General features: G+C 34.3%; 1 protein-coding gene and 1 pseudogene across 1 annotated transcript; one reads left to right on the top strand and one right to left on the bottom strand.

Annotated features, from left to right (window-relative positions):
- Positions 1–646: 646 nt before the first annotated feature.
- Positions 647–6,151, bottom strand: LOC120140034 (annotated as a pseudogene).
- Positions 6,152–10,951: 4,800 nt separating this feature from the next.
- LOC120140035 (calcineurin B-like protein 7) lies at positions 10,952–12,449 on the top strand. The gene is made up of 8 exons (XM_039155096.1): positions 10,952–11,036; positions 11,335–11,417; positions 11,493–11,552; positions 11,646–11,754; positions 11,821–11,873; positions 11,976–12,056; positions 12,138–12,250; positions 12,348–12,449. Exons 1-8 carry the CDS (start codon positions 10,952–10,954, stop codon positions 12,406–12,408), a joined length of 645 nt encoding a protein of 214 aa, XP_039011027.1. The 3' UTR covers positions 12,409–12,449.
- Positions 12,450–17,213: the final 4,764 nt, after the last annotated feature.

Here is a 17,213-nt window from a genome sequence, read left to right as displayed (position 1 = left end):
TTAAGAAGAAAAGAAATAAAGGCTAAAATGACTATTTGGTCAAATATTGTGTACTTTTTTATCCTAAAAATAAAATGTTGTGGGTTAAAATGATTCAGAAAGAATAAGGCCTAAATTACCATTTTGATCAATCTGGGAGACTAATTTTGACATTATGCCTAAAACTTTTATACGTGGTATCCTTTGATATTGTTTTCCCAGTTAATCAGTTTTTAAACGCAAAAAAAAAAAAAAAAAAAACTTACACTTCACCTTTGGAATATATATGTATATAGCGGACATTAGTTAAACTCCTATACGATAGGCTTAAAGGAGGCTTGATTGAATAAATAAAAATAAATAAAGGAATTAAAATAGGATATGAAAATACCCTAATCCAACAGGACTTGAAGCCTTTGCAGCTCTGTTCCCAAAGGGGTTTAGATCTTTCTTTTTTTTATTAATCCCAACACCCAGAATTTTGAAACACTAACACTACAATAACGTGCACTGTTCTATGGATGTAGATGCTTTAGGTTTGTTATGATGCAAAATAATAATAATACTTGATCTTTGGATTGATTACGTTGAAAAGTACTAAATATATCAGAAATCAACGAATATGAAGTGAGAAAAATAATGGTTATTAAACATACAATTCACGAAAACGACAATGCCATGTTCAAACTGTTTCCGGTGTTGAATGAGTTAGCAGTACCTGCTCTTGTTCCTGTTCCTGTTCCTGTTTGATAAAAGGGAGATGGCCGGAGTTTTCCTCTTCCAAGACAAGATTCAATGGAGTTTGAGGAGGGTACAAGTTCAAAATGAAGTCAATTTCCTCTCCATTGATCTCCTTTTATTCAGAAGAACCTGAAAAAAGCAAAATGAAACTTTCATCTTTCCTGGGGTTCAAGGGTACACTTGTTTCTTATCAAGTCTGAAACTTCTTTATTACTTGAGATACCAGCTCCTTCGTTTCGAATGCAGTTAACATTGCAAATCAAATTACCTTCACTGCTTTGAACAAAGCTGCATGGTGACTCCTAAGAAGAGAAACCGTCCTTCCATACATATCTCGCAGCAGTTCCTCACTCCTCTTTGCGATTTCATCATCCATATTGAAGTTGACAGGGGGTTCGATCAGGTCGTAGTCGTCGTAAAGAGATCCTTCAAAGTCTAGACGTGGGCCTACAAATTTAACTTTCTTCCTCCAAGGCGGTGGTTCTCCATGTATGACCATTGGATTCTCCAAGTTCCATCTGATGCAAGACATAAAAGACCTGTTATTAACACCCTTTCCCTCGGGGGGGGGGGGGGGGGGATACAAAGCATGCAGCAGTTTTTACGACAACTAACATGGTTATAATTTTGCGAGCTAGCCAAGATGCATCTGCAAGGTAGTTAAGTGATGCCCTTGAGGTGTCCCGCCCATAAATGACCTCTTCTGCAGCTCTTCCCCCAAGAAAAACCTTCACATAAACAATGGCTCGCATTACGAATATTGACAAACATAAGAGCTCATAAAGTCTAATTGTAACTGCTAACAAGAACCCACACCTGAAGGCGATGCAACAGCTGTGGTCGGCGTTCAAACATGTATGATTCATCATCAAGCCGATGAAACACAACTTGCGATAGTGTCTGCATAAATCACTCGACTCTCAGTCTATTGTCTACAATAAATGTCAATTATCATTGAAACATTGCCACAGATTTGGCAGTATGGACCCGAGTTATGTCCCTGAGACTCTGTCAACTGTCAAGCAATGGTGTGCTTTTGTTTTATCCAACTTTAGGTGATATTATAAGTATGCACGACAGCCAAGCATCGAGACTAACTTCCTCAAAGAAGAAAACAGTAAAAAGAAAATATGGAAACATAAGGAAACCACTAGCACCTGACCACGAGGAACAATTGAGATGCGATCGCAACATTCAACTTCAGCATTTTCATATCGCCTAAGTAGATGAGAAGTTATAGCAACTCCGACTTCAGTGGTTGCTCTACGACACTGTCCCTGATGACCCAAATCAATACCAACTCGCTTAGGTCCCACAGTTAGTCGGTCCACTGCATCATCCATATCTGACTGAAGAATTGATTCATGTCTTTTCCTGACAGCTACAAGAGCAGCCTCTTGGACTAGTTGAGCCAATTTTGCTCCAGTCCATCCTATTAAGACAATACATTATTTTCACTGTTAAATGATAAACCAACTAGTTGAGACAACCTTGTTTCCATCTGTTTTTATTAAGAAATGAACTATTCCAGTTATCGAATTAGAAATCAAGAAAAATCCTCGAGTTGAATGCATACCAGGCAAATTATTTGCATAAGAAGACAAATCGACAGACTCTGAGATCTTCACTTTGCTTGCATGAATTTTCAAAATTTGCAATCGCCCTTTAGCATTTGGAGGACGAATTCTTATCTACATAAAAATCACAACAGGTAAAAGGTGAACAAGTAGTGATATATCACAAAGCAATTCAGAAAATAAAAACAACAAAGATAGTCTTCCGGAAGACACTTCATGTATGATGGATCCAACCAACAGAGAGCACAGCATAGATGCAAAAGAGTATATGCAACTATGAGGCAGGATATCACCCTGAGAAAAATACATACTTGAGCAACAAATAAAATGTCACACTTCGACGAGTCCTTTAAAGTAAATACCAGAACAACTTAGTATTTTCCTTGAATATATTTTTCTATTGATAAGATGTGTAATTAATTACACTTGCTATTCAAGTGATGGAAGTTAACCTTGCGGTCAAAACGACCTGGTCTGAGAAGAGCAGGATCTAACAAGTCTCGACGATTTGTAGCAGCTAAGAATATAACACCTTTCCCAGTATCAAATCCATCAAGCTCTATTAGTAGCTGATTCAAAGTAGTTTCCCGCTCCTGAGTGGCTGCATTATACAGCTGGTCTGTTGTTTCCTTGAAAATCCCTTGACGCCTGCCAGACAGAAAGAAAGAGAAAATAACTCAAAATAATTCATATATGATCTTATTAAAGACACCAAGTTTTTCTCCTGTCCACTAAACGGAAAAGAAAAGAGTCACAGCAAGATTACCATACCTAGTTGCTAAAGCATCAATTTCATCAATGAATATAACTGATGGTTTATTTACCTGCAAAAGATATAATGAATTTCTAAACAAATGATATAAAGAACATAGGACCACCAAGTATTTGTAAATAAAAGGAATCAGCACTTATAATATAAAAATCAATAACGCAGAGAAAATACAGTGAGCTGATTCATAGGTTCCTCAAAATCTGCAAAGTTTTCTAATTATTAGCAGATTCCAGACAAGTTTCTTCAAGGTTAATTGTCAAAATAAGGAATCTAGATTGCAAGGATCGAACCATGATTAACAGTTACAAGCTGCATTAGCAATCATATATAAAACACATATAATTATCACCTTGGCTCTCTTAAACAGATCCCTGATACGAGCAGAACCAACACCCACTAAAACTTCCACAAATTCTGGGCCTGCCATTTGGTAGAATGGAACCCCTGCTTCACCAGCTATAGCCTTGGCAACTAATGTCTGGAAAAGTGCAAAATATATCAGATAGATAGGTCAAGGAGATTCCATATTGAATTTTGCAAAACTCTTAATAGGAAACCAACCTTGCCACATCCTGGGGGACCTTCCAGAAGAACCCCATGAGGAGGCTTTATTCCTATCTTATCAAATAGTTCTGGATTCTTCAAATATCTCACCAACTAATAAAAATACAGTAAGAACAAATAAGACACCATAATCACAGAAGATTCTCGTACAAATATATGTGTGTGTATATATATACATATGTATATAGACAAAAAATAGATAGTAAGAAATTGTGAAGGAAAAAGAAACAAAATTCACAGAACTCAAACAAGGAACCATTCTTCTATTTCATCTATTTTTCAAATAGAAAAATGGATACCTCTTGGAGTTCCTCAACTGCTTCATCTATGCCTGCCACATCACTAAACTTAACTCCAGTTGAACCCTGAAAGAACAAATCTTCAAAGTGGCCTTAGAAATGCAACACTAAACTCTGGTAAGATAAAGATGAACACATAATATTTCAAGGCTCACATCAACACGAGCTTCTGCTTTAGATCGAGAAAAATCAATGCCTTGCCATAGATCCTGCCATTTTGTACGCAATATTATTTCCAAACTCTTTGCATAGACAAACCAGATTCAACAATAAAAATTTGCAAAGATGAGCAATGTTTACCCATTTCCTGAAGTTCTTAGGTCTTCTTGAAAGCGTGAAACGGACAAGAAGAACCATGGTTAAAAGGACAATTGTGATTGGTTTTAGCATCTCAATACTAGCAGATGCACCACCAAAAGTGTAAAATTCATACAACTTGGAGAAAATTCCCCCATCACTGAACATATCAACTAGATTATCAAAAATCTTCTCTAATATACCGAATATGATACCTAGAAAAAGTTTAACAAATGGTTTCGCTATGGGCCATGCAACATATACAGTTGTTACAAATACAAAACTTGTTACAGCAAATACAGCGGCTGCTAGAAACCCTCCAACAAGAACTGCTGCAGTGGCCATTACAGCAGTCACCATTCCAAGCTCTACCATCACTCTGCTGGATATGGAAGATGCCACTGGATTAGGATACTCTGGTACTTTACCCACCCAAGACTGCATCACAAGTTTAAACAGTAAAGGAGATTAATAAGGAACCAAAAGATATAGACTACCCAACAACCAAGTATCAAACATGCTTCAATGCCAATGACATGTGCAATGATATTATCCTGCAGTGTTTTTCCCCAGATCGCCAAGGAAAGATAGCAATGATATTCAACAAATGATATCACTAACAGAATTCCACATACAAATATTACATAATATTCAAGTAATCAAGGCAGCTCTTACAACAAGAACTATGATCTTGCTAAGTCAATGTAAACTTCACCGTTTTCAGTTAAATTCAATTCTTATACCAATGCTTTGTTTATAGCTATCACAAAATCCAAGGCAATTATACGTCAAAACACAAGTACATAGTGAAGTAATACATGGCTTTCAAAATATAGCAACTGTACAGCCACCTTTTAGTTAATCTATAAAATACTCATAAGCAGCGTTCATGTATAACTAGAAAATCAAAGAGCAGTTAAATGGTTTGTCACCGTCATTGGCCTCTCAATTTCATATCGTTGTCCAGTGTACTCTCTTAAAAGATCTTGAGCTTCACTCTCATTTACTATCATCGCCCTACAAAGATAAAACAAACCACATAGATATATATCAGAGAACTGTAGAGAAATACAACTTGAGAAAATTTCAAGTCATATTAATATTCACCATTTAGTCCTTTGCAAGCTCTTGTCACCAGGAATATCCTCCAAATCCACAACAAAGTCTCGATACCTGCCAATGTATGAAACACCAGAAACCTCCTTGGAAGTCAACAATTTAACCTTGTTACTCTTCATAGCTTTCCTAAAATCTCCCAAGCTCATTTTGGGCAGTTCATCCAAATTCTTCTCGAATTCATCTTCCTCTGATAACTCAGCCCCAAAAATCCGCTCGGGCACATAAAGCTTCCCTTTATACTCCCTCAAAATATCATTCAAATACACGTTGTCATTTTCACTGCTCGCTTCACTCTGTCTTTCACCCTCATTGCTTTCACTTTTCAATGTTGCTTTTGTTTTCAATATCTTCTTCATAATTTCAATCAAACCCAGATGTTTACCTTTTCTTAAGCCCTCTTTTTCTCTCGAGGTGTAAATCTTGTTACCAACGAGGTACCTGGGTTCTACCTGGCTAGGGTTTTCCTTCAAAACCCTAGTCACAAAGTCATCCCCTTTTGACTTGCTAGTGTCACCACCAGGCCGTGAGGATTGCATTTCACATAGAACCGTGAATGACCGATGAAGAAAGGAAGTTCTTGATGGGAATTTCCGTGTCAAATTCAAGGGCTTTATTTTCCTGGGGAGAGAATTGACAGGAGTGGAGTATGGCTTTGGAAAACTAACCCCAGCTGAGATTAGAGAATCAATGGAGGCCATTTTTTCAGCAAACTCGGAACGCATTAGCGTTTACAAAAGGGGCATTGTTATACAGCAATAGTCAGCATGAACTTTTCGTTCCCCAAAATCGAAGAACAGGGTTTATCCAACTAGGGTTTTTGATAAATTGAAACGAGGAAGAAGAAATGAGAGTTTGAACGGTTGTTTTCCATGTTTTAGCTTATCTGGATCGAGGATCCGAAAGAGCAAAGCAGATTTGGGTCAGGCCTGACCGGCTTTATTCATTTTTGGATAAACTACATTAATGGTCACTAATGTTTGAGTAAGTTTTCTCTTTTACCACTGATGTTTCGAAAACCACAAATCAGTTAGTAATGTTATGATTTGTTACAAATTGATCACTCGAAGTTAACATACATGACGGAATGCACAGCTGGATCGTTAACTGAGAGAATCACAGAAACAAAATGTTAGTTACAAATATTTAATGAATATTTAATTAATAAAAAAATTAAAGGGAAAAATCAAGGCTTTGATCACCAGTTGCTTCCTCATCTTTAATAACCATTTGATAAAAATTTTGTTACACACCCAAGTCTCCTTGGATACCTCCATTTTTGAACTCATGGGTAGTTTCTCCTTCTCCTTCCATTGTTCCATTGTTAAACCTATCAATCAAATTGAACCCTAATAAAATAGACAAGGTTTCTTTGAGGTTTTTCTATTACGAAAATAGAGTTCGATAATGGAGACATTGATAATGAAGAAGAACGAATAGGTGAAAGGAAGTGTGAAAATGGAGAAACAAATGGTTTGGAAAAAAATTAAACCGAGAATTGTGACGAAATATGAGGGATAAGGGAACCCAAAAGCTTGAAAAGAGTTCTTCTTCTTTAACTTTAGTTTCATCTTCTCATTCTTCCTCTTTGGCTTCAGCTTCTTATTGTAGCAAGTCTTCAATTGTGAATTCATTTTCTGCAATGGGTGACTTCACAACATCATCAAGTGAAATCTTAATCAAAATTTGTTCTTTTAATGTTGTTTCTTGTTGGGTTTCTTCACTACATTTTCATGTTCTTAATCTTGGCACTCTACACTTGTTTCTTCTACAAGTTTGATACTTTCATCTTTCACCAAGACATATTCAACCCCTATTTCAACTTTTGGGATTTCTTGTTCTTCATTTGCTTCACAAGAAACAAGCATTTCACTAATTTCACTCACTTCTTCATGTTTTATTTCAACTTTCACAGTATTCTCTTGGACTTGCCCGTCTTGTCCTTCCAATTTCTCTTCACTTTCATTTTCAATCTCTTTTGCTTCTTCATTTTCTCCATATTCATCTTTAGGGATTGGAGTTTCCCAAAACTTATTCGCATGGGCAACCATTTTAACAAGATCATATCTACATCTCATCAACGGCAATGCTTCTTCATGTTTATTTCCAGACATTTGACTCTCCAACATAGCGATCAACCCAGTCCAAGTAAGCTTTAAACGGTCCAGCTGTGCTTTCCATCACGCATGTTAATGATTGTTAACGTTGAATGACCAATTTGTAACAAACGATAACATTAGTGACTGATTTATGACTTTTGAAAAATTAGTGGCAAAAATGAAAACTTACTCAAACATTAGTGATCATTTGTGTAGTTTGCCCTTTTTGGTAAAGTACACAAATGGTCTCCTGAATGTAAAATGTTGCTTTGTTAAGTCCTCTTACTATTAAAAATTATAAAATGATCCCACAACTATAGGTAGTTGCTTTGTTGAGTCCCTCAACTATTAAAAGTTACAAAATGGTCACCCGACTATTCATTATGTTTCAAACTATTCCTTTTCCAGATATGCTAACTGAGATATGATAAAATTTGATATTATAATCTCAAGCGATTATCATATCTCAGTCAATATGTTAACGTCCAGCTTAGACAACTGTTAATTTTTAACAGAAAATAACGAGTTTGGAATATAATGAATAGTCAAATGACCATTTTGTAACTTTTAATAGTTGAATGACTCAACAAAGCAACTCTCTATAGTCGGAGGACCATTTTGAAACTTTTAATAATCAGAAGAATCAACAAAGTTGTATTTTATAGTATCAGATTATTATAAAGTAGTAACTGTTTATAATATCTCTTAGTAATTGACGATGAATGATCCTACAAATATAATTGTTCGAATTTGAAATCTCCATGAATAACTACACTTATTTTATTATTTCGTAGGGAAATAAAATTGAGTTTTGTAAAATACACATTTTAGACTACCTTACATCTCTCTATTTTCAAATTGGAGTAATTTACTTTGATACATATAGAAAATGACAATCCCTCTCATTCTTTTTCCTACCAAGCACACTACAAATTTATTTTATATTCACTTTTTCATCCCCTCCTTCGATCCTTCAACTCAACCAATCATAGCCTAAGAATTCTTGCTACCACCGGTAGAATTTCAGGGTATCTAATTTGGCAGTGTGCCAACTTTAATACAAACTAAATTTAGGTATAATGTTAAAAAAATCGTGACATCATCTTATTAACTTTTAATGTTTTATTATAAGTCAAAATATTTTTTCCTAAATGAATTTTTTTAATTAACTAACAATCAACATCTTAAAATAAGGTGATAAATCTAAATAACATTGCATCTTGATGTGACAACGATAAAAAATGTCACGTGTCATATTTTCCGGAGCTTATAATTGTTTTGTTATTTTGTGAAAATGTTAGTGATCGCTTAGTTATTTTTGAAATTTCAATGGAAAAAAGAGAAACTTATTCATACTTTAGTAATCATTTATGTAGTTTATTTTAAAGTAAATTTTGCTAATGAAAAAAAATATGATTGTGATAACAGTTAATGATTCATCCCTTATGATGTGCAACGGTAAAAATAGAGTTATCTACAAATAGTCATTAAACTATGGTAAAATAATCTTTTTGGCCATTTAACTTTCAAAAGTTATAAAATGAGCATTAAACTTTTAATTTTGTTAAAAAAAACACTGACTCTTGACTTTCATTAAGGGATAATGTGACATACTAAATTAATAAAAAAATATCTCATTTGCTCCCTCAATTGAGGCTAAAATTTTATTTTTGATATTTTCAATTTTTTTAAGTGATAATTCTAAAAAAATTTAAGAATTTTATTTTTTTAAGTATATAGAATTTCACAGTTGATTTTTTAAATTATAAATATATTTTTTAAAATTATAGTTAAAATTATTTAAAAATGTTAAATAATTGAATCACTTTACTTAATAAAAAATAATTATAAAATAATTTAATGAATCTTTTAAAATATACTTTTATGATTCTAAAAATGAATTGTGAATATATATATATATTAGAAAAATTGATTATTTAGAATTGTTACTTAGAAATATTAAAAATATAAAAATAATATTTTAATTACAATTGAGGTATCCAATGAGATATATTTTATTAATTTAATATGTCATATTATCCCTTTAATAGTAGTTAAAGATGTAGTATCTACTTTATAACAAAATTTAAAATTTAATGTCTATCATGTAACTTTTGAAAGTTTAATGTCCAAAAAGATTATTTTAACATAGTTTAGTGATTATTTAAAAAAATTATCCTATAAAATTAATGGTGTATTTTCAGTGTGTATCATGTATTCTAGAATTTTTCATATTGTAATAATGTTATTACAGTACATTTGTAATAATGTTATTTTTTAATACTAATGCTATTTTAACCGTCGGATAATCAACATATTGACGGATGGTATGAGATATGTAATGGATCTAATAGTTCTTTATGCAAACGTATTATGTACTCAGTCACGTGGGTGTGGCAATAATGATTTATTTATAAGAAGCTCCATCAAAAGTCTAACTTAATATTTTGGACAAGATTCCGGTGTTGAAAGATCTATTTTGACATGTTCTATTTTTAACTACTCGGTTAATTGAATTTATTAAGTGATCTAAGTGATCAAATAAAATATTATCTTTTCAGAAATTTTAAGTTTAAACATTACGTCGGTGGGATGTGTATATTTTATTATTTTAAAATTTAATATAAACTTTTTGTAATACAATTCAAACTTATCAATTAAACAAGATTCATCACTTTCTGTCTGATGTATTGCCTTACATGATTCGGGGTGAATCAAATCACATATCCCTAATCAGACCTCAGCGAATAGCTCTTGTTAAACTATCTGTAACCTTGTTCTGATTGCGTCCAACACTTTCACATTGTAACCAGCACACGTAATAACAATCATTAACAGGGAACATTGACTTTCATAGCTGCTTCATTATTGCAACTAAAAAGGTTGTCTTTGATATTATAAACTAATAATGGAGGCATTGGCAGGCGCAGCTATGGATGTCAACTGAATGAAGGGTACAAAACCAACTGTATGGAACAGTACCACAACAGATGCTCATTCACGACGTTAATATCCACGCTTTTGTGTGTTAAAATAATGGAAAGCGAAGACTTTTAAATTTTTTGCTTGGGAGCAACAAAGAAGACGATCAGCCATTATAAAATATAAAGCTTGGCTAAACAGAAGCGCATCACAAAACGGTAATTCATGCACCAAAATCCCTCCTTTATCTCATCATCTCTTGTTGTTTTTCTTTTCATTGTTACCGAGTTTAGTTTGATGTCTTAGCTTTATATTTGCATGTGGGTATTTCTCTCTCTGTAAAGTTAGATGTGTTGACCTTCAAGCATCATTCTGGATCTTGATTTCTATTGGGTATTTAGATTTTGGGCAAACCATCACAATCAAATGATTTAGTTCTACGGCTGTATCTTCATGATTTCTGTGCATAAATTTCTGATGCATTTTTACTTGTTGGATTGTTATAAATTCAGTTTCGAATTTGGGTGTAGCAGGGCTCATTGGACTGCATTATTTGCATGAAATTCATCACCTGTTGGAGTAATCATGCGTGCTATCAGGAATTGTTTTTGCTTGAAGAAACGCAAACCTGGGTTTGAAGAGCCTTCCATTCTTGCTGCTGAAACACATTGTAAGTTTCTACACTGAAGACATACCTGCTGAGCTTCCAATGCTTATTTTGGCATCATTTTGCTATTTCTGGTATGTGGCATACCTAGGATTTGATGCTAGGGGCGAGTATATAAAATTTCAGGGTATGAGAATTTAAAATTTTCAGGGTAGCCTCCCCTGCCAGCCCCCCTCGGTCCATCCATGGTGGCATAACTTCATGCAAGAGCTTATAAGCTTATCATATTCATGCAAATTTAGTTTGTGCAATCTGTACCTAGTGCTTGCCTAAGTGTAGAGAATTTCTTATAATTTGACAGTTACTGTGAATGAAGTAGAAGCTCTACATGATCTGTTCAAGAAGTTAAGTAGCTCCGTAATCGATGATGGTCTGATTCACAAGGTATACTCACTCCATTCTGGTTCAGATATGTGATCTGTTCAACAAGTTGTAATTCTTTAGATGTTTTCTAAACAGGAGGAATTTCAGCTTGCATTATTTAATAACAGCAATAAGAAGAATTTATTTCTAGATAGAGTGAGTGTTGTTCCATTCCAATCTGTTTTGCTTCACCGTCTTATTCTTGTTAATTCACAGAAATTTCTTCAAGGTGAATTGATTTTGTTGCAGTTATTTGATTTGTTCGACATTAAACGTAATGGCGTTATTGAGTTTGGAGAGTTCGTTCGCTCTTTAAACGTCTTCCACCCCAGAGCTCCAGAAGCAGATAAAATTGCATGTATGTTCCTTTAATCCTTTCTTGGTTTTCGCTTTCATGCTAATATGCAAGTATATCTTCTTCCAGACTTGTTTAGATTGTATGACCTACAACAAACTGGCTTCATTGCGCGTGATGAGGTAAGTATATGTAATTTTGAACTTACAGTTATTGTTTGCTTAAGAGTAATTAGATGATAACCTCAATGGCATGCTATTCGCCCGGCTTGACCTAACTGGAAGTTGAAGGAGATGGTATTGGCTCTGCTTAGTGAATCAGATCTGTCACTTTCCAATGATGCGGTGGAATCGATTGTGGATAAGGTGTCAAACATTGCAGACTCTTTAGTTTATTGCATATCTCAGTTTCCTTTCTCGATATTGATATTACTTGTATTGTTCCAGACAATGATGGAAGCAGATTTAAAAGGAGATGGGAAGATCGATGAAGAAGAATGGAAGGAATTCGTGACGAATAATCCATCTATCTTAAAGAACATGACACTTCCATATTTGAAGTGGGTTTCTAATGTTATTCAGCTTTTTCATGCTAGGTTCTTTTATAAACTAAAATGTTTCTCTTCCCATTACTTATATCTGGATATTGTTTTTCAGGGAATTGACTATCTCATTTCCCAGTTTCATACTGAACACTGATGTAAAGGATTTGGAGTAACCGATGAAGACAGTAGGCTTGCTCGAGTTTTCTTTTCAACATGCTAGAAGTTTGAGGAAAATGAAACAAGGAAAAAAAACTAGTATGGAGAACTAGATTGTTTTTATTGTTAAATTCAAAGAAGCCTCTGAAAGAATAGAAAGAGAGTAGTATAATCCATGGTTTTGTCTGCAACTTATACACTCCCCTGCTTGGTCATGCATTTTGAACTTGTATTTCTCTGCAATTTCTTTTGTCCTTTCTTTTTGAGGCTGAACTGATTTCTGGTTGCATTTTACATTTAGACTGTAAAATGTTATATTGGAAACGTTATCTTAATAAGAGCTTTATATGTTTTAAGAAAGTACTACACATATTAATATGATCTTACCATAATGATGATGGCAGCATGCAGAGAAGTAAACCAAAACAAAAAGAAGATGAGATGAGAAGACTGATAGTCACCTTCATTTCCTGCCTCATTGTAGATGCCAAGAATTGGTTAAAACCCCAAGGTCGCTTTAGATTTCGGACATTCGATACGCCGCACATATAGTTATATACGAAGTCATTTGTACCGATAGAAATGTATAGCATGGAACTAGGGATGAGATCGATTGCTGTATCCTCCTTGCCTAGGCTTAAAACAAACTGCTTGTAAGCACATAGGCCTAAGGAGTTGAGTCCTCTTTTGTAGTGCGAATGATGGATTTTGTATGATGGTTTGGAATATGTATGTTGCATAAGAACCATGATGAGTTAATGACTTGTTAGATTTTATTATATGCATGCTTGAACTGAGATAAATGCTTGTTAAGATCATCATATGGTTTGAGGTATGCCTGATGCGTTTGGAGTGCACTACAGGCTCTCTTGGTGAAGTATGAATTATGAGATAATAAGAAATTACTTGGATTGTCAAAAATTGCATAAAAGGTGCTTGAGAGTAAAGGAATAGTCATTTACACCTTTTATTATATTAGTGTTATGTCCAAAAGGCTAGGAATGCATTTAGGTGTGGATTAGACATCGATAGAAGCTATTTTGATTAAAAAAAATTAGGAAACTAGATTAAAACTTGCATAAAAATAACATATATGTCAAATTCTAGGTTAATAGTGGTTGTGATGGTTCCAACATGTTTTTAAGCCATCCATTATGCATGTAATATATTTAAAAAAGTTGTGTCGTGGGTTGATGTACAACAGGTGAAGTGATGGTTTAAAATAGAACAAGAGGTGATTATGATATCGATCTAGGGTTCACTTTTTTTTAGTGTGGACAAGGAGTTGTTGATCACTCGAAATCTAGATTAAGAGATGGGCCAAGGTTTAAAAATAATAGTTCAAAGAGATGAAGGGACAAATGACTCCGTAAACTTAGAAATGATATGTGACATGACACGTGACATAATAATGTAAAAAGAAAATGATCTTCCTCATACATATATATATATATATATATATATATATTAATTTATGATTACTTAATCCTCTTTTCTATATACATTGGTTAAAAAGAAGGTATATAAATTTTCTTATAGGATCTATACGAAGAACATAGAAAGAAAGGTTAACACATGTCTCTTTTAATATATGTCATGTTATACAGTGACATGATTAGGGGTAGATATTTAACCTAGATTCAATAGTATTTTTACCCGAATTGATCTTTAGATACCCAAAATCGAAGATATCCGATTATGAACACCCCAACTTAGTACTTTTATTTATTTATTATTATTGATACTCTTTATTCCAAATTGAATTAAAATATTCATGAATGCGCCCAGCGCCCTTGAATGTTTAATTAGTGTGTAATTTTTTATTAGTCTAAAGTGAATATAAGGTAGTATCTATTTAAAGATTCTCATGACATACATCTCTATATATATTGTACTCGAACTCAAAATTTCAAAAAATAACAATAATTCTTTAACCACTATCGTCACTTGGTTTGTGCTTTCCAGAGAACTTAAATGAATAAATGACGTGAGTTCTGAATGGCATTTCAATAAACTCAACACCTCATCTTCATCCCTGAAAATGTCCGTTAGTGAGAACCCAATGACAATTATAATTTGAAGCGTAAACTATATATTTAGTCATTTATTTGTTTATACAATTCTATTTTGTTTATTCAATTATTTTTTTTAAAGAGAAAATCGCCTCAGTGACCAAAAAAAAGTTATAATATACGATTTTAACCAACTTTTTTTGGATTTGCCAAAATGACCAACAAAATCGCAACGCGAAATAAAAATCGCAACGCGATCCCCAGAATCGCAAATCAGTTTCCAAAATCGCAACGCGATTCTTGAAAATCGCAATGCGATAGTACAAATTCGCATTGTGATTTTCCAAAATCGCAACGCGAATATTAAAATCGCAACGCGAACACATAAATCGCAACGCGTATCCGTAAATCGCAACGTGTATCCGTAAATCGCAACGCGTATGGGTAAATCGCAATGCGTATCCGTATATCGCAACGCGTATCCGTAAATCGCAACGATAATCCGTAAATCGCAACGAGAATCTGTAAATCGCAACGATAATCCGTAAATCGCAACGAGAATCTGTAAATCACAACACTGAAATTTTGGGTATATAACACTGAAATCATAAACTAAATCCCTAAATCGCAACTCATTCCATCTCCATCTATCACTCTCTCCGGCGACATCCGTTCCTATATCCAACGACATCCTTCCCAATCCGGCAACAGGTTTTAGTTTCGCAGCTCGTCTGTTTAGTAAATTAATTTACAACCATGAAATCATCTAATGTTGATCATGTTTGGATAGATTTGTGTTTTGGAGGGTCATGGGATAATGTTCATGGTGTTTTACAATATATGCCTTTACCCATGAATCTTCAACTAAAATTGTCTTTACAAAAGTTAACTTATGAAACTCTAATGCTACGTGTTTCAAATAAATTGAATTTAGAGCCCCTAAGTGGATTTAGGCTATCTTATCAGAGAAATGGTAAAGTTTATTTGTTAACCGACAATGAAGATGTTGAACGATTCATTGCTTACATTAGTGTTTCACAAGATGATGTTACATTGTATGTTGTTGAACCTAGAAGTAGTATTGTTGGGTCAGTAGCGGGTAGTAATCAACTAAGTTTTTCTCAAAACCCACAACCTTTCTCTAATCCAAATCCCAATCAACTTTCAGCACCAAATTCCGGTTTTCGTATTGACCAGTTAGACGATGATGAGCCAACAGAAAAAATTGTGAGTACTAGTCAGTATTCGAAATTTGGTCTTGGTCAATATCCGGACTTTGATATTGGTCAATACACGGATTTTGATGATGTTTCAGAAGAAGAAACAGACCATGCGTGTAATGATATTGATATTGGTCAATACCCGAATTTTGATGATGAAACAGCCGTTGCCGAAGAATGTATTGTTGATGATAATGAGGAGGAAGTTACGACTGTGAATGAACATGTTGAACATCCATTCTGTAATTCATATAATCCTGAAGAAGAAAAAGAAAAAGTCCCCGAAGAAAAGAAAATGCCACGGGCGTATAACTGGAATATGCCAGAATTACTTCAGATACCGGAAGAAGAGTTGATAAAGAAAGCAGTTGATTGTTACACAAAAGTTATTCGTATCAAGAAAGATGATTGTTTTGATACAAAGGAAGACTTGAAGATAGCTTTATATACGAAATGTGTGGAAGATGGCTATCAACTAAAAGTTAACAAATCAAGCAAAGATCGTTTCGAAACAAGGTGTATGATTGACAAAACTGTACGTGGCGTATGATTGCAAAGAGAATAAAAGATTGCAAAATGTTTCAAGTTAGGACTTTTATTGATAACATACATGTTCAAGAACCCAAGTTTTTCCTCACCATAGACAGGCAAACAAAAAGGTGTTGGGTGGTTTTCTGGCTGAGTTAATGTTTTTGAATGGCAGGGTATATCGGGGACATGAAATTATGACTGACATGAATGCTCGGTTCAAGATTAGTATATCATATTCTCAAGCTTGGAGAGCCAAATTTTATGCCTTGGAATTGTTGAGGGGGTCGCCAGAAGCATCGTTTGCCCAACTGCCGGCTTATTGTCACAATTTAAAGCTGAAAAATCCTGGGTCGGTAACTCATATCAAAACAGATAGAGATGGACGCTTTGAGTTGCTGTTTATCGCCATTGGTGCTACGGTTAGTAAATCAATATAATTTTGTTGACTCATTTTGTTAGTTACATGCATTTCACATTTAAATGATTATATTTCTTGTGTATATTATTTTGTAGATTCGTTCGTTTATTACTTGCATGCGCCCAGTTATTATAGTTGACGGAGCACATTTGAAAGGTCGATACCTTGGAGTAAACTTATTAGCAGTAGCCATGGATGCTAACAATGGGATATTGCCAATAGCTTACGGGGTTGGCAAATCTGAAACCTCTGATTCATGGACATGGTTTATGGGGCATCTTAGGGATTGCATAGGTCCTATTAGCAATCTGACAATCATATCCGATAGGGCAAACTCAATTGACAACGCTGTTAGAAGGTGTTTCCCAGATGCTTTTCATGGACTTTGTGGTGTTCATTTGTATAGAAATCTAAAATCAAGGTCTGCTGGTATAAAAAAGCACAAATGGACATACTGGAAGGCTGTAAAAGCTTATCGGGAAGTGGATTTCAATAAGCATATAAATTGTTTAAGACGTGTTTTGCCTCAGTGTGCTCAAACACTAGAAGATGTCGGGTTTGAAAGATGGTCAAGAGTACATCAACTTGGAGCAAGATATGGTTTCATGACGTCTAATAGTGCAGAATCAATCAACGCTCTA

This window comes from Hibiscus syriacus, unplaced genomic scaffold (genome assembly GCF_006381635.1).
Source record: "Hibiscus syriacus cultivar Baekdansim isolate YM2019G1 unplaced genomic scaffold, ASM638163v2 tig00110777_pilon, whole genome shotgun sequence".
Classification (NCBI taxonomy): Eukaryota; Viridiplantae; Streptophyta; class Magnoliopsida; order Malvales; family Malvaceae; genus Hibiscus; species Hibiscus syriacus.
This window is presented reverse-complemented; position numbering and strand designations above follow the sequence as displayed.